The sequence below is a fragment of the Carcharhinus amblyrhynchos genome, chromosome 2 (assembly GCF_965287045.1).
Source record: "Carcharhinus amblyrhynchos chromosome 2, sCarAmb.v2.hapA, whole genome shotgun sequence".
Taxonomy (NCBI): Eukaryota; Metazoa; Chordata; class Chondrichthyes; order Carcharhiniformes; family Carcharhinidae; genus Carcharhinus; species Carcharhinus amblyrhynchos.
The window spans coordinates 80,965,487-80,983,771 of NC_137325.1; the positions used below are offsets into that span (position 1 = coordinate 80,965,487).

General features: G+C 41.7%; 1 protein-coding gene across 2 annotated transcripts in view; it reads left to right on the forward strand.

Annotated features, from left to right (window-relative positions):
• Positions 1-18,285, forward strand: part of calcr (calcitonin receptor) — a 269,497-nt gene that overhangs the window by 87,591 nt on the left and 163,621 nt on the right. For both annotated transcript variants that reach the window (XM_080216792.1, XM_080216801.1), the window contains exon 2: positions 3,550-3,638. In XM_080216792.1, coding sequence (XP_080072918.1) covers positions 3,588-3,638 — 51 coding nt within the window. In that variant the 5' untranslated portion in view covers positions 3,550-3,587. The remainder of the gene's footprint in view (positions 1-3,549; positions 3,639-18,285) is intronic.

Sequence of the window (18,285 nt, forward strand, 5' to 3'; positions counted from 1 at the left end):
ATCTTGGCGACTAGTGGAGTGCCGCAGGGATCGGTGCTGGGGCCTCAACTATTTATCATTTATACAGATGATCTGGAGGAGGGGGCTGAGTGTAGGGTGACGAAATTTGCTGATGACACGAAGATGAGTGGAAAAGCAAATTGTGCGGAGGGTGTGGAAAGTCTGCAGAGGGATCTGGATAGGCTGAGCGAGTGGGCGAGGACCTGGCAGATGGAGTAGAATGTTAGCAAGTGTGAGGTTATCCACTTTGGCAGGAATAATGGTAGGAGGGATTACTATTTTAAAGGTGAAAAGCTGCAGCTTGCTACGGTGCAGAAGGACCTGGGGGTCCTTGTGCATGAGTTGCGAAAACCCAGTCTACAGGTGCAGCAGGTGATCAAGAAGGCGAATGGGATGCTGGCCTTTATAGCAAAGGGGATAGAATATAAAAGCAGGGAGATCTTGCTGCAACTGTACAGGGCACTGGTGAGGCCGCAGCTGGAGTACTGTGTGCAGTTTTGGTCGCCGCACTTGCGCAAGGATATTTTGGCCTTGGAGGAAGTGCAGTGGCTGATACCAGAGATGAGGGGGTTAGACTATGAAGAGAGACTAAATAGACTGGGTCTGTACTCGTTGGAGTTTAGAAGGATGAGGGGGGATCTTATAGAGATGTATAAAATAATGAAAAGGATGGATAGGGTAAAGGTAGAGAGATTCTTCCTGCTCAGAAAGGACAGCAGGACTAGAGGGCACAGCCTCAAGATAAGTTGGGGGGGGGGGTGCCAGTTTAGAACAGTGTTGAGGAGGAACTTCTTCACTCAAAGGGTGGTGAATCTCTGGAATTCTCTGCCTGTTGCATTGTCTCAAATAGATGATGCCAAATGATTGTAATATTCTAGTAATGCATTTGTCTACCAATTGGGCAGTAGTAATAAATACAGCTTTTGGGAAAACTGCAATAACTATAAAAAATGTGCTAGGAGGACTGTGCTCCTTGGGATTTGACAGCCAGATTGCCAACACTCAAGGGCACAAGGTTACAAACCTCTGAATAGTATTATATATACTCTCCATGGTGTATAATGATATCTGCTACAAGAACAAGTTGAGGACGGATGATGCCATAGTCCATTCTGTATCCTATAAGGAGGAGGAAGGTTTTCTCTGTGTGGTTTGTGTGATTAAATTGTAAATCTGTTAGTAAAGAATGAAATCTTCCACCCTGCTCCCATTCTTTTAATGTGATCAAACTTTCTTTATTGAAGTGATGCAGGGTTAATATGATTGAATACAGTCTCTCTCGCAATCACAGTGGCAAAGTGGTTAGCACTGCTGCCTCACAGTGCCAGGGACCCTGGCTCAATTCCAGCTTTGTGCAACATCCGTGTGGAAGTTTGCATGTTCTCTCCTGTGCCTGCGTGGGTTTCCTCAGGGTGCTCTGGTTTCTTCCTACAGTCCAAATCTGTGTGAGTTAGGTTGACTGGCCATGCTAAAATGCCCCTTAGTGTCAGGGGAATGAGCAGGCTATGGGTATAGGACGGGATTGTTGTCAGTGCAGGGTCAGTGGGCCGAATGGATTCGATGAAAGATATTTGTCTTTTCTTTAAAGTTTGCTGAATAATGGTATAAACCATTATTTTGTAATATATCAGCTGGGACAAATCAGATCAATAATACAGAATGGTCAGAATATGTGGAGTTAGGGACAAGTAGTAGAATGGCCAGCAAGAGGCTATTGAACAGAATACCGAGGTTGTGATTAAGGGTAATTACACAGACTGGTAAAAGGTGGGAAGGATGTTTTGCAGGCATCGGTGCCAGCACCAGGCTTGTTCACCGTTTACATAAACAATTTGCATTCAGGAATCAAAAGTTCCAAAATTTATGGACAACATCAAATTGGGATGTGTATTTAACACTGTGGACTGCAACAAAATACACGAAGTAAGCTTATAAAATGTGCACGTAATTGGTAAATGAATGTGAATAGAGATAAGCATAAGACAATATATTTTGTTAGAAAGAATTAGGAGGTCCTTAGAAAATAAGCATCTAAATAGGCTGGAGAATCAAAGGGATCCAGGGTACAGATGCACAAATCACTAAGGTAGTGACGCAGGTTAATAAAGCCAAAACAAAAACAAACACGTCACTGGGATTTAATTTTTGAAAGATAGTGGTTAAACTTTTATTGAACCTTATTTAAATCACACATCAAATGTGTAAGCTTCTGGTTTCTGCATCATAAAAAGGACATAAAGCCACTGGAGAAGGTTTTAAAAGAAAGGATTAACCAGGATGATACCAGAACTAAGAGACTGCGTGTCATGGAAGACGAAATGTTAATATTTAAGTCCTGCATTACAAACTGAACCAAGTGCAGGAGTGGCACAGTGGCACAATGGTTAGCACTGCCTCCTCACAGTGCAGGGATCCAGGATCGATTGCTACTTGGATCACTGTCATTGCAGACTTTGCACATTCTCCCCATGTCTTCGTGGGTTTCCTCCAGGTGCTCCGGTTTCCTCCCATAGTCCAAAGATGCATGGGTTAGATGGATTGCCATGCTAAATTGCCCCTTAGTGTCAGGGGATTAGCTACAGTAAATGCATAGGGTTATGGGATAGGGCCTGTGTGGGATTGTGGTTGGTGCAAACTCAATGGACTGAATGGCCTCCTTCTGCACTATGGGATTCTATGATTCCATGATTCTAGTGTATTTTAGAAGACTAGAATTGAAAGTCAGAGAGGTTGTACTAAATATTGAACCTTTGTTAGACCACTGTGTGCAGTTATGGTGAATGTATTATTAAGAGATACAGGCTGCAGTTTTCTGGCCGTTCATCCCCTGTGACATTCTCTGGTCCTGCCGGTGGCATACCCCCGTCACGGGTTTCCCGACAGTAGAATGAGGCTTCAGGGATAATTCAATGTAAAATAGTAATTAAAAAAAAGGGAATTTTTAACAATCATCTTTTAAAGTTAAAGTTTATAATTTATTTAACAGTGTCATAAAAAGGTTTACATTCACACTACAATGAAGTTACTGTGAAAATCCCCTACTCGCTACACTCGGGTGCCTGTTTGGGTACACTGAGGGAGAATTTAGCATAGCCAAAGTATGTAACCAGCACGTCTTTCAGATTGTGGGAGTAAACCAGAGCACCCAGAAGAAACACACGCAGACACGGAGAGAAAGTACAGACTCTGCTCAAACAATAACCCAAGCCAGGTATCGAACCCAGCTCCCTGGCACTGTGAGGCAGCAGTGCTAACCACTATGCCAGCATACCACCCACATATTTACAAAGAAAGTGGTGAGAATATGGAACTCATTATGACTATAGTTGAAACAAATATCACAAATACAAGTACAAGGGGAAGCTTGATAAGCATACATTGGAGAAGGCAATAGAAGTTTATGTTGATACAGTTACGTGAGGTAAAATGGAGAGAGGCTGTCGTGGACTGTAAACTCTAGTATGAAGTAGTTGAACTAGATGGCCCCCTTCTGTGCTTTATGCTTTATGTAAATTTATATTTTCATCTTCTGTTCCATCGTATTTGCAGGTTTTCCCAGTGATCAGCGCAAACCTGGAGAATCAACTATGACAAAACTACTTGTGCACAGTTTCATGTTATCAGTGGCATTTACTTTGGTAAGTCAAGCAATGCCTATCTGTGAAGACACCTTTGTTATCAACAATGCAGCATGTTTACCTTGGAACGTTATCATCCAAAGCAGAAGGATTGTTTATCTTTGCTTCGTATTTCTGTATCAAATCCTTACTGCTCGTTCTTTTTCGTAGGTATTTACCTCTGCCTCATTCACACTGGATGTGGCAAACAAATAAGGCAAATAACTTTTAGTATCCCATTGAATAATAGAACTTCTACAGTGCAGGAGGCCATTCAGCCCATCGAGTCTGTACTGAATCTCCGAAAGAGAGAGTCAGTTCTATCTCCGCAACCTCAATATTTATCATGTCAAATCCCCCCAATCTAAACATCTTTGGACACTAAGGTGCAATTTAGCATGGTCAACTTTAATGACCTACACATCTTTGGACTGTGGGAAGAAACTTGAACACCCACAGAAACCCCACGTAGACTTGGGGAGAAAGGGCAAACTTCACACAGTCACTGAAGGCTGGAATTGAACATAACCCCCGGCACTGTAAGGCAGCCATGCTAACCACTGTGGCACTGTGTTCCCGCCCCCCCACCATGCTACTCTGAAATACTTAATAATTAAAATCCCAGCATCATAGATTATTCCATTTTATAGACAATGAAAATTCATAAGGGGAAGTCGTGTTTGACGAATGTATTAGATTTCTATGAGGACGTGACTAGTGCGATAGACAGAGGGGAACCAGTGGATGTGGTGTTTTTAGATTTCCAAAAGGCGTTTGATAAGGTGCCTCATAAAAGGTTGCTTCAGAAGGTTAGGGTGCACGGAGTTGGGGGTAAGGTGTTAGCGTGGATAGAGGATTGGCTGTCTAATATGAATCAGAGAGTTGGTATCAATGGGTGCTATTCTGGTTGGCGGTTGGTGACTAGTGGAGTGCCGCAGGGACCGGTGCTGGGGCCTCAGCTATTTACCATTTATATAGATGATCTGGAGGAGGGGGCTGAGTGTAGGATGACGAAATTTGCTGATGACATGAAGATGAGTGGAAAAGCAAATTGCGTGGAGGGTGTGGAAAGTCTGCAGAGAGATCTGGATAGGCTGAGCGAGTGAGCGAGGACCTGGCAGATGGAGTATAATGTTAGCAAATGTGACGTTATCCACTTTGGCAGAAATAATAGTAGGAGGGATTATTATTTAAAAGGTGAAAAGCTGGGGGTCCTTGTGCACGAGTCACAAAAGCCCAGTCTGCAGGTGCAGCAGATGATCAAGAAGGCGAATGGAATGTTGGCTTTTATAGCGAGGGGGATAGAATATAAAAGTAGGGAGGTCTTGCTGCAACTATACAGGGTACTGGTGAGGCCGCAGTTGGAGTACTGTGTGCTGTTTTGGTCGCCGCACTTGCGGAAGGATATGTTGGCCTTGGAAGGAGTGCAGAGCAGGTTCACTAGGCTGATACTGGAAATGAGGGGGTTGGACTATGAAGAGAGACTAAATAGACTGGGTCTGTACTCGTTGGAGTTTAGAAGGATGAGGGGGGATCTAATAGAGACGTATAAGATAATGAAGGGGATGGATAGGGTAGAGGTAGAGAGATTCTTCCCGCTTAGAAAGGATAGCAGAACTAGAGGGCACAGCCTCAAGATAAGGGGGGGTAGTTTAGAACGGAGTTGAGGAGGAACTTCTTCACTCAAAGGGTGGTGAATGTCTGGAATTCTCTGCCCGTTGAGCTACCTCGCTAAATATATTTAAGTCACGGGTAGATAGGTTTTTGATAGACAAGGGAATTAAGGGTTATGGGGAGAAAGCGGGAAAGTGGAACTGATCCACTTCAGATCAGCCATGATCTTATTGAATGGCGGGGCAGGCTCGAAGGGCTGGATGGCCTACTCCTGCTCCTATTTCTTATGTTCTTAAGTCCTTATGAAAATACCCAGGAAATGGCCCAAATCATCTGGCTGAAGGATGCTTGTACCATATTGGGGACTCTTTGGAAATCCCCATGCACTGACTACTCAGGAACTGACCATGATGTTTTGACTTCTATTGGGCAATTATTTGAATATGAAATCCTCTGAAACTCTTATTAAAGTCAGGGACTTCAGATGGTTCAGATTCACTTAGCAGATTATTTACCCAGGAAAGGGAAAACGTATTAAAACCATTTATAACTCTTGGGTAACCATACCTGTGATCTCACGACTCTACGCTGCTCACATTGAACACTGGCCTCCTCACCCTAGCTTGTCAATATGCCATTTAAACAAAGAGACATTTACATTTACCAGAATACAACAACAGTGCTGGGGTGGAGGGGTGGTGGTTGGGGGAGGGGGGGTGGTTTGGAGGAAGCATAGCTTGACTTCCGCCGACACTCCTACATTATGGGGGAAGGATGCTAGGAGCAGATACAGTCCACATTTCTCAGGTGTCCCAGTTGGGAAGTCTCTGGGTGAAAAACATGGAGCTCAGTAGGGTTAAACAGAAAGGAATAGAGTACAAATCTGACAGTGATTACCACTCACTAGAAAATTTGTCCCATTTTCTGTTAGTTTACCATAACCCAGCTAGCAACCCCAATGGGAATCCTGGAGGTGGTAGGTGAGGCTTCAATACTGACATTGTGAGGTTGAAGAAATATTTTCCATTTTTTCTTAACATCCATTTTGCAAATCTTTCTCTTGAATAATTAAATGGAAGGACTAGTTTACAATATGATGAATTAAATATAGTTGTGGGAATAAAGAATTTTATATAATCCAAGCCTAATGTTTCCTATTTGAAGAAGGAAATGGAGTTTTATAGGAAATGAATAAGCTGGTAAAGTATATGGACAATAAATTCCAAGGAGTCCAGTACATGGTGCTGAGCTGGATTTGGCTAAGATATGGGTTGCCTTGCCCTATAGCACAGGAATGAGTACCTAATGTCAACCAATTCCATCTCGAAGGGCAGACCTCCAATACGAATGGGAGGTAATCCAAGATAAATAGGCTCACATTATTCATGAACCTTCTTGCAGTCTGTGCGCAATCCTTTCAGTAAAGTATTTATGATTCAGAGGATTGTAAATGGACTGAAGATAATAATTTACAGGAATAAAAATAGTCACAGGTTTCAGGTATCCATTTGATAGTAACTGAATATTTAATTGCATTCAGGCATGCATTAACTGTGGCTTTCTACATCAAGGAGTAAACTGAAACTGTGTTGGGTTAAGAGGTGCAAATTTGTAATGTGTGTCTCAGTGAAGGAAATCTTGTAAGCGAGTAAAGACTAGGCTCAAGATTTATCACTAGCTGGCTATCTGGAGTAATATATCATGAAGGAGTTCAACAAATGTTTCATCCACAGACTTCTAATTTGTGCTGAGGATCTTCATCTGAAAATCTGCTTTCTGTTTTGGAACCTATATTTTCTTTAAAGAAAGCATGACTTTATAACAATAAGACATATCATAGAAATAACTTCCTGTGTATTATGATCCCTGTAGAGACTGATAAGTTTAAGTTTAACCATATTTATTGTTGTCACAAGTGGGCTTACATTAACACTGCAATGAAGTTACTGTGAAATCCCCGAGTGGCCACACTTAGGTGCTTGTTTGTGTACACTGAGGGAGAATTTATCATAACCAATGCACCTAACCAGCAAGTCTTCGGTCTATGGAAGGAAACTGGAGCACCTGGAGGAAACCCACACATACACGGGCAGAATGTGCAGGTTCCACACAGACAGTGGACCAAGCCGGGAATCAAACCTGGGTCCCTGGTGCTATGAGGCAGCAGTGCTAAACACGAGATGTAACTGACTTAATGGTATCGCACAACATGATTTCAAGTTTTAAGTGTCAAATAACTTAAAACTAATCCTGAACATTACCTAGTAAATTACTAATAATCTAAACTACAGAAATGAGAACTTTTATTGATATCTTAACATGACTGATAACCACTTGCCACATTTATACATATACTTCACAGTACACTTTTTAGAAACAGCCCACCGTCACTCCCAGTTTCTAATGGGATCATGTCTCCCTAGTATGCTGAGTTGTAAAGTACAACAATTGTCAAAAGTTCACCCTCAACCCTCTTGAGAATTCCCAAACTGACTTTCAACGGCGAGGTCCATGTTGTGATATGGGCAGCAAGCTGGCACAGTGGTTAGCGCTGCTGCCTCATAGTGCCAGAGACCCGGGCCATTCTGGCTTCGGGTGACTGCCTGTGTGGAGTTTGCACATACTCCCTGTGTCTACATTGATTTATTCTGGATGCTCCGGGTTCCTCCCACAATCCAATGATGCTCAGGTTAAGTTGATTGGCCATGTTAAGTTGCCCTTTAGTGTCAGGGAGATTCTGGGAATAGGGCCTGAGTGGGATTGTTGTCGGTACAGATTTGATGGGCTGAATGGCCTCTTTCTGTACTGTAAGGATTCTATGATTCTTCTGGCTTCACCAGGATAATTTTTCCCGAGATGTTTTCGATTGCCACAGGATGAATCCCTGTGACCAGGGACCATCCTGTCTTCTGCATTCTTCCTGATAACAGAGGACCAGCAACCTCCTCCTCTCTGCTGATCACACCAGCTGCAAACTTTTGTTTCCATGAGGTGCTCTTTCTGTCCAAAGAGCTCTGAAAATCTGGCCACGGTCAGCTCAGATATTTTCACGTTGCATGTTGCACTTTGCTCTCAGTGAGTCTCAATCTGTGCTCCCGGTCTCCATGGTAACCAAGCCACACATGGAGAGCTCACAGCAAATCACGTGACTATCTTCATTATTCCATTTCGTCTTAAATCAAAGAGACAGTTTAAAGCATAACAATCTTGTAAAACCTCACAATGGTGACGTGTTACTTGGAGGGCTTTGGACATTGCCCTCTTGCCACACACACGGCCCCAAATCACAAATGTGCTTTGGCCAAGCATTTTCTGACTGCCGTGGAAAATTGCAAGGCCAGATTAAAAAGTCTGCATATCTAAACATGTCTGAAAGGATTCCTCCTGATGAGGAAAATGTGAAGGTTAGGGGATAGTATGAGGCAAAAAAGATGAAATAGGTTCTCCTTTCCCCTGGAAGAAGCATTGGTATTGGAGCACGGAGATATTTTTCTGTTGGTAAATTCCAATTTATCATTATCCTCTTCTCATGCTTTCTCTTGGAGCTATTATTAACATTACATTATTCCCTATAAGCCCTATGTGTGAATCAGCAATGTCTCCTTATCGGTTAATGTCTGGTATTGTCAGTTTTCTTGTATTCACAGTGAATAATGTGTAAAATCTAATGAGCTAAAGATCATGACCAATGCACTACCCAGGGGGAAATAAAACATTCTGGTTGAATTTGGTGCTGCTCACTAACTTCAGTATTATGATTTAGTATGAAGAGTATATTGTCTACTTAAAAAAAGCACACCCATTGAATTCAGCAAAGAAGTAGCTGAAATCATAATCTGAAAAACAATGATCATCTTCAAATAGGCAGCATTTAAACCTGTTAAATTGCATAAGGAAGAGCAAGGCTGGGATTTACTCGGTGATACTGCTATTAATTGCATGCAACTCAAGGTCACAAGAGTAATTTCACCAATTAGGTGCTAAAATTATTGATCCAGAAAAAAAAGGATAAAAGGCTTTACTGTACAGGGCTGACAGACTCCTTTCACAGAAATGCTATTGGAGTGGGTTTGAGAAGAAGTAGTGAAAAGGGTAAATTTAGATCCATACAGACATGATAAACAAGATAGTCAGATTTTTAAAAAAACAGTTAAGGTAAGGACGAAGTCACTTTGAATGAACCAGTACCTGCTATGCCTACTATTAACCTGTATTTTAATTTTAGACTGAACCTTTGTAATTATTAATAGAAGCTTATTCAATGTTCTGTTGCCATGAAAGTAACAGGATGCTGAATGTTTCATTCTGCAGTTTGGGAGAAATACATTGAATAAATTTATAAATCAAGTTGTAACCGTTTTAAAGAGCCTTTACACAATAAATCCTTGCATGGACAAATTAGTAATTAAAGGTAGAATATTCATTTAATGTTGGATTGTTAAGGCTGTTGTTGTAGAGTTATATAGAAACTGCAAAATCTCAAAACCACTTCACTTCCTTTTGGACAAATTGGCACATAATAGAACTGAAGGAGTCCCCATGCATCATGTGGTTGACTCTTGACGAGAAGGCCACTTCCTCTGGGCATTACAGAATATGAATCAAAGAAAATATGGGACTGTGGAACCAGGCACCTTCTAAAAATTTTGGCTTGATGCCATTATATTTTTGTTCTTCCTCCCCCCATCCAGTCACTCAGACATGGGCATAATTCAATAAATTCACACTCATTGCATCACAAGGTTTGAAAAGGATTCTTTAATGCCACTTTTTGGTCTTTGTTCCTCTTGTTGACCTGCATGGAGTGACACTATTACCCAGTATCACCAAGCAAGTCAGTGGCCTTATCACTTTACACCATTTTCTCAACCACAAGCACAGTTCTCAAACAACAATGGCTGCAGTTCGTGAGCTTGATGAGAGAACGTTGTAGTTTGTAGGGGTCATGGATACAGCATGTTGTTGGAGAGCAGACACTGCTGGAGTGGAGTGCCACCATAGTATCTGCCTCTACTGCAGCTCATAAGAATTCTGAGCTCGCAAGACCCTGCTTTTGGAGGAAAAAACTTCCATTTATGCAAAAGTTTTCATCTACTCAGGGCATTCATAAAACACTTTGCAACCAATGAATCACTTCTGAAGAACAGACATTTTTGTTTTGAGAACAAAGGGCAGCATTTTACAGCTTTGCTTGAACGAGACTGGAAATTCCTGTCTGAGTGCAGTGCACATTTCTGTAGTCTGCCCCTCGCCTGCTCCAATTCCTTGGTGGGTGAGGCGGTATAATACGTGTACAATAATGCCCTATAAACAAAAATGAGATAAAATGATCAAACTTTTGCAAGATTTGGTAAACCATAACAGTTTGTTAGCAATAAACATTCACAATTTACTTCACAAGAGTTTGAGGATTATCTCAAAGTAAAAGGTATTCAGCATATAAAATTCACCACACCTTATCCACCAACCAATGGATTAGCTGACAATTTCATTCAAGCCTTGAAACATTATTTAAAAGCTTCAAAAGAACAGTGTTCATTATCAAGTCATGCAAATAGCTTTTTGTCATCTTATAGAAACACTACTCATACGACTACATAAAGTTCATCTGCGCTACTACTCTCAAAGAGCAAATTGAGAAATTACTTCACTCAATGCATTGTGAATCTCTGGAATTCTCCACCTCAGAAGGTTGTGGCTCGATAGAATTCTTTACTCAGTAGATTGTGGACGCTGTATCACTTAAAGCTGGTATAGACAGATCTTTGGTCTCTCAGGGAATTAATGGATATTGGGAGCAGGCGTAAATATGGAGTTGAAGCCCAGAATAATCCACGATCATATTGAATGGCAGAGCAGGCTCAACAGACTACATTTTCTGCGTCTGCTTTCATTTCTTGCTTTCTTGGACATATTGTCTTTTCTCAAATCCATGCCTAGAACTTTCCTGAAACTTCACGTTTGAAACTCTGTAATCATGCCATTACACTGAAATGGTTTTTATCAAATTCATAAATGACTTCCCAAAATGGCCATGACCAGATATTCCTTCCTTGTCCTATGCAAACTGTTTGCAACCTTTGAAATGGTTAATCGCACTATCTTCTTCCAATGCCTCTCCACTGTTGTTCATCTGTTCACCTACATGGGACTGCTCTCACCTTTCCTATTTTGTACTCTTGGCTTCTTCTCTTCCTGCACCCTGTGCTGTCCTGGCAGGTATGAGTTGATGCATTTTGTCTGAAGGGATAGGAAGACTTAAAACAGTCTTCATGGCACAGTTCTGAAGAATATGCAGGGACAGAGGATATTTGGGAGTATGAGTGTAGATCTCGACAAGTGACAGGACATATTAAGAGTATGGTTCGCAAAGCAAATGAAATCCTGGGATTCATAAATAGAGGTATTAAGTACAAAAGTAGGGAAATTGTGCAAAATGTTTTTAAAGCTCTAGAGTATTGCATCCTGTTCTGGTTGCCACATTTTGGGAAAGCTAAGTGGATAAGGGTGTAAAGATTTACCAGAATGATTCTGTGGATGAAGCATTCTAGCTCCCAAGATTAGGTTGGAGAAGGTGGAGTTGTTTTCCTTTGGGCAAAATAGACTGAGGGAAATTTGATATGTATGTACAACTGAGCCTTAAATTGTCTTGGGTCTAAGCTGTAGAATTTCCCTTTTAAACTTCTCCATCTCTACTCCTTAAAGACGCTCCATAAAATCTTGATCTCCTTCTGTGACTTGGCATCAAAAAATGTTTAAAGTATTTGTATTAATATTGTTCTTAAGTGCCTGGGGATGTTTTACCACATTAAATATGTCCTATAAATGTAAGCTGCTGTTAATTCTACTTTTAGAATTCACTCATCCCACTCAATTCCTTAGAATTAGATCCGATACAGATTCCTTCTTCACTGAATTGGAAGCAGGCAGATAATGAAAGTTCTCTTCTCCACTTTCCAAGAACACATTCTCCTCTCTGCCTTTTACGCTCCTGGGGGCACTTCTCTGACAAGCTGAGGGCTCATAGTGTACAATGTATTTTTCTCTCCCTCTTTTGTGCACCTATCCATGACACAAACTGGGATGGAAGATGGATCTTCCTGTTATAAGAGTCTGACTTGGTACAAGCTCACCTTTGCCTTTGGCTGTGAGTTGTGCGTTCTTCAATAGATGGCTGCTACTTGGCTCCGGCATCGCTTGTGGCACTATTATGCTAGCTAGTGATCTGTCGTCTTAGGATCTATCTCTTCAACTGGTGCCAGAACTGAAGGTTGAGGATCTTCTCATTGCAAATTGCTCTCTTGATTGGCATCTATTTGAGCTTTTGTGGTAACCATCTGAGTGATTCGTTGGCCTGAGGGATTTCTGATACCTGTAACAAAAGTGGACATGTTGTGCAGAAAGAGAGGACAATTTGGAGCCAAAGTCTTAGTCAAAATAATCTTTATTTTTGCAGTCCTGTATAACTTACAACAGTTTGTTGCCTTGACATCTTCTGCCATTTGAGGATATTCAGGGCTTTGCAGGTACTTCTGTTCAAGAGAGAAGAAGATTGATTATGGATGTATACATCAGCTCAAAGATTTGTTTGCTGCTATACCTTTAATGGCTCCAGGATCATCCCAATGACCAGAAGTTGGATTTCTCTGGGCCTGTAAGATGGTGTGCCAAGCTAAGCGTTATGAGGTTAGTCTTTTAGTGCAGCTCAAATTGTATGGAATGAAGTAGTTCTCAGGAAAGGAGTTATGACCATATATTAATCCAAATCAACCAATGTATTTCCAAACTCAGCTGCTTGTAACTGTACAGATTGAATTGCTAAAAGCATATTACTTTGTTGAACTGAATGAGGATGAAGTATTCTTATGAAGCGAACAATTGTCAGAACTGTAATCTCCTTTAAGCAATACGAGGACAATGTTGTGGTGACACGTGGATTTCATGAGTGGCACAAGATCCTGTGGCAGCATCAACCAAGCAATAGAATCACATAGCGTTTCATTTTTAGCAAAACTGATCTCCTGTATTAGATTACATTGTCAACTGAGTGAAATTAACTGGTCCATTCAGTTCACCCATTCATTCGGCTGGAAACTGACAGCCTTTCAAGGGGAAGATTACATACGTTCTAGTTAATTAATAAACATAGAACAGGAAATTGAGGCCTGGGTTACCATCTTATCACAGTGCCATCTATAATTACCAATTCTGACTGACAAGCTGCTGTTTTTGTTGGCTGGTTTCTTTGTTAAATCCTTTGAAAGTGAAAGATGTTTCCTTTGGTCGCTGTGGCATTAGTACAATAACCAAAAGACTTTCAGAATGCAATTTCTGCAAAATTCCTCATTTCTAATTTCATACTATTTAAAAATCTAGAATTAACGAGTGCTCAAATTCAACAGCAGAACCTTGTATAAATGTTAGAGGACACCAGAGACATGGGAACAGGAAAACTGAATAGTGCTACCCACTGGAATACAGACAAGGGCAGGATTTTCAAATCAGGGACATGAACCCAACGCTCAAGGGCTTCTGTTGCTGACATGACACTATTTTGAATTGTAAATGCCATAAATGGGATGGAGGCGATTGGGCACTGAGTGTTACCAAGAGGTGGAAGCTGGCTGCAGAGCACCAATGGGTAAAGGCAGACATGATGAGAATTGTTACTGACTAGGAAGAGAGCAGAAATGCTCATGAAGGTGGCCATCTGACCAAATATGAGGTAATATGTATGATCCAGAGCAAGACCATCTGGAGCCTGAGAATTTACGCAGCTCCGCATTTTGAACTCAGCAGCACACACATGCACCAGAATGTATGAATTGCCAAAAATTGCTTTATCGCCCTCCCCAGCCTATTAACAAGCTCCTCAAGGAGTCTAACAAGCTGTTAGGGAAACACGGTGGTACTGTGTTAGCACTGCTGCTTCATAGTGCAGGACCCGGATTCAATTGCTGGCCTGGGTCACTGTCTGTGCAGAGTCTGCACATTCTCCCCGTGTCTGCGTGGGTTTCCTCTGGGTGATTCAATTTCCTCCCACAGAGAGAAAGACGTACTGGTTTGATGCATTGGCCATGCAAAATTCTTCCTCAGTGTACCTGAACAGGTGCCAAAATGTGATGACTAGGGGATTTTCGAAGTAACTTCATTGCAATATTAATGTAAGCCTATCTGTGACACTAATAACTAAACTTTAATTGGAGGTGAGAGGTTTCCCTGATGACAAGCAAGTCTCGGTTCCCAAGAAAGCCCAGAAGCAACCATAATTTTTTTATTTATTCATTCATGGGATATCGTTATCATAAGAACATAACATAAGAACATAAGAAGTAGGAGCAGGAGCAGGAGTAGGCCATCTAGCCCTTCGAGCCTGCCCCGCCATTCAATAAGATCATGGCTGATCTGAAGTGGATCAGTTCCACTTTCCCGCTTTCTCCCCATAACCCTTAATTCCCTTGTCTACCAAAAACCTATCTACCTGTGTCTTCAATATATTTAGCGAGGTAGCTCCACCACTTCAACGGGCAGAGAATTCCAGAGATTCACCACCCTTTGAATGAAGAGGTTCCTTCTCAACTCCGTTCTAAACTGCCGCCCCCTTATCTTGAGGCTGTGCCCTCTAGTCCTGCTGTCCTTTCTGAGTGGGAAGAATCTCTCTACCTCTACCCTATCCATCTTGCCCATTGCTTGTTGCCATTGGAGATCAGTTGAAAGCCAACTAGATTGCTGGGGTTCTGGAGTCGCGTGTAGGTCAGACTCGATAAGGATGGCAGATTTCCTTCCTTAAAGGACACGAGTGAACCAGATGGGTTTTTCCAACAATGGGCAACAGTTTCATGGTCATCAGTAAATTCTCAATGCCAGGTATTTTCTTTTGAATTCACATTCCAGCATTTGCCATGGTAGGATTCAAATCCAGGTCCCCAGAACATTAGCTGAGTTTCCGGATTAAATAGTCCAGCAATAATGTCACTAGATCACCACCTTCCCAAATAATAAAGAGATTCAAGAAGAGGAAGAAGTCCATGAAGGAGAGTTATGTTATCTCATCAACAAAGTGGTGAAGCAGGTTCCCCACGACACTGGCAACTCCTCCTAGACCATGAGCATCATAAACTCATTCATCAGCAACATCTTCATTTGCATCACAGGTGAAGCTTCCAGCCTGGCCCGCAACAACAAGCACAGCACTATCAGCTCCCGGGAGAGCCAGACCACCATGTGCCTGCTACTGCTCGAGGGGACAAAGGCGGTGACCAAGTACACCAGCTCCAAATAAACCCACACACTGAAAAACAGATCTCCAACTCCAACTCTCTGAAAATCGGAGCAAGTTCTACAGTCATTGGGACCCAGCAACACCCTCTGGGAACACCAATTTTAAATTGTGCCTGAACCTATTCCCAACTCTAGCAATCGAGAAGATGACCTGGGGAAACTTTAAACTGAAATACTTGCATTGATGGGGATTGAAACACAAATAGCCTTCATTTTTACTATTCCTTTGTTTTCAGAAGTTTCTGTCCTTTTCATCAACATCCTCTTTTCAGTGCACATGCACATTGTTATCCTGCAATTTTTTCTTTGAATTTTATACATGTAAAAGTGAGGGATATTTCTGTTGGCAATAGAACACATTTCATTCCAGCCACCATTATCAGTATCAGGTACTCCTGGGTCAGGTATAGAATGGTCAGGTATAAAGTACAGCTCTCTTTACAGCATCCTGATAATGTGCATCTCTGGAAGCCAGGGACAATATTTTACTTTTGCTTGTCAGCAGGTTTGTAGGTCGGGGGAATGGGAGTTTGTAGTCCCAATCCTATCCAATGCAGCTTAGAATCATAGAATCATAGCATCCTACAGTGCAGAAGGAGGCCATTTGGCCCATCAAGTTTGTGCCACCAACAATCCCAGACAGCCCTATTCTTGTAATCCCACATATTTACCCTGCTATACTCCCTGACACTAAGGGGCAATTTAGCATGGGGAATCAATCCAACCCGCATATTTTTGGACTGTCGGAGAAAATCGGAGCACCCAGAGAAACCCACACAGGCACTAGGAGAACATGCAAACTCCGCACAGACAGTCACCCAAGGCCCAGAACTTCAATCATCCTCCGTTGTCTGTCTAGCATAAAAATTAAAGCTTTCTATGCCTTTATTTTGTTTAAGAAAAGTTTCATTTCTGGAGATATGGGCACATTTATACCTCTGTAATCAATGTTCAGAAAACACAATATCAGCAATCTAGTTATTATAACATCTAGAATAATTGTGCATTAGTTAAATTTACAATTGGATGTTGTGAAAATGTCTTATCAGCAATTTTGGTTTGACTGGTTTCTCTCTGATATATTTAAAAAAACAATTTAAAAAATAAGCCAATTTTCCAAACCATTGCAGAAACTGTTTTCAGCTTATTATATTCCTTGGGAGACCCCATTAAGATAAAAAGTTGAATTCTAAAATGAGAGTCATTAATTATGGATAAATGCCAATGCATTTTTGTTACTATCAACTTTGCACATTTTCATGAGCGACATTGAGGCACGCTAATAATTTCAAAGTGAATGTTACTTATTGAAATTACCAAATAAAATTACGATCATCGACATTTAACACATGCTGGAAATTAACCATGAAAGTGTCTAATTTGAGATATTCTATTGAAAAGAATGATTTGATTGATTTTAAAAACACAACACAAGAAAACGGAGTAGGCCATTCAGCTCTCAAGCCTACTCACCATTCAATAGATTAAGGTTTATCTATTACCTCAATTCCACATTCCTGCAATATTCCCTTATCACTTCATTCCACAGTATCCAAAATCTACAAATCTCAGTTGTGAAAATACTCAACAACTATTGTCTGAATCCGCTGAGGAACAGCAATTACTGTCAGATTGCCATTCCACACCTACTTTATCGTGACGGGCTGGAGCACTGGATTTCTAGCAGGGTGTTTGAACACCGGCTTCTTCAGAAACATGGAGCATACCTTCAAACTGACTACCCTTTCGAAGTGCTGAGTTATCGGGGAAGACAAGACATACCCCTTCTTATGCCACTCTCTGCTGTATTCTGGTAAATGTTCACTTACACACTGTCAGGCTGCAAGTTCTAAACAGCTTCTCAGTGTTTGAGTGAGTGAGTGACTCAGTAAACAGTGAATGAATGGGTGAATGTGTAATTGGGTAAGAGGAGTATGGTGAATTTGGTAAATGGGTAAGGGAGTTGGGTGGTTGGTGAGTGGGGTGGTAGGTAGGTAGGGCGGTTGATGGATAAGGTGGTGGGTGGTTAAGTTGATTACAGCGGCAGATGGGTAGACTAGATAGCGAGTTTGGGATGGAGTCAGATGCTTTGGGGGAGAGAGTCTGGGGTCAGGGAAGGGAATCAAGTGATGGGATTAGGTTAGATAGGGAATTCAGGTGCTCAGTGGGGACATTGGGTGGTGAGGGTGGGTTGGAGAATTGCAGTGGAGTAGGGGACTTTGGTGAATGGGGGCTCAGAGAGGAGTCAGAGACTTTTTGGGAGGGTCCCTGGGAGCAGGAAGTTCAAACTTCCTGGGCATTTCTCACATAGTTAGTACCTCTGTGCTTCTGAAGGGTCCCATCATGTATCTCCAATGATCCAGAGATTGGAAGATCTGGGCCTAAGCATCTACATCTCCCTGGGGTAGAGAACTCAAACTCCATTGAATTTCCTTATAGCCAATTAAATGGCCCAGCCCTCATCCTGAAACTATGACCCCTCGTTCTAGACTCTCCTGCAAGAGGAAATATGCTCTTCACCCTCTGGACTCAATATTGAGCTCATCAAGTTCCGATTATAACCATTGCCCTATTTTGTTTCCTTTTTCTTTTCTGTGTTTATTTCCTGTTTTTCCCTGTATTTTATGCTTTTAGAAGACTGTTGTTCACGATCCTATCATGTACACCTACTCTAGGCACAGTCTTTGTATCTTTACTTTTCCCATTATTACTCCCTTTGGTCTGTCCATAACAGCATGAGACACAGGAGCAGAATTAGGGACCACTCGGTCCA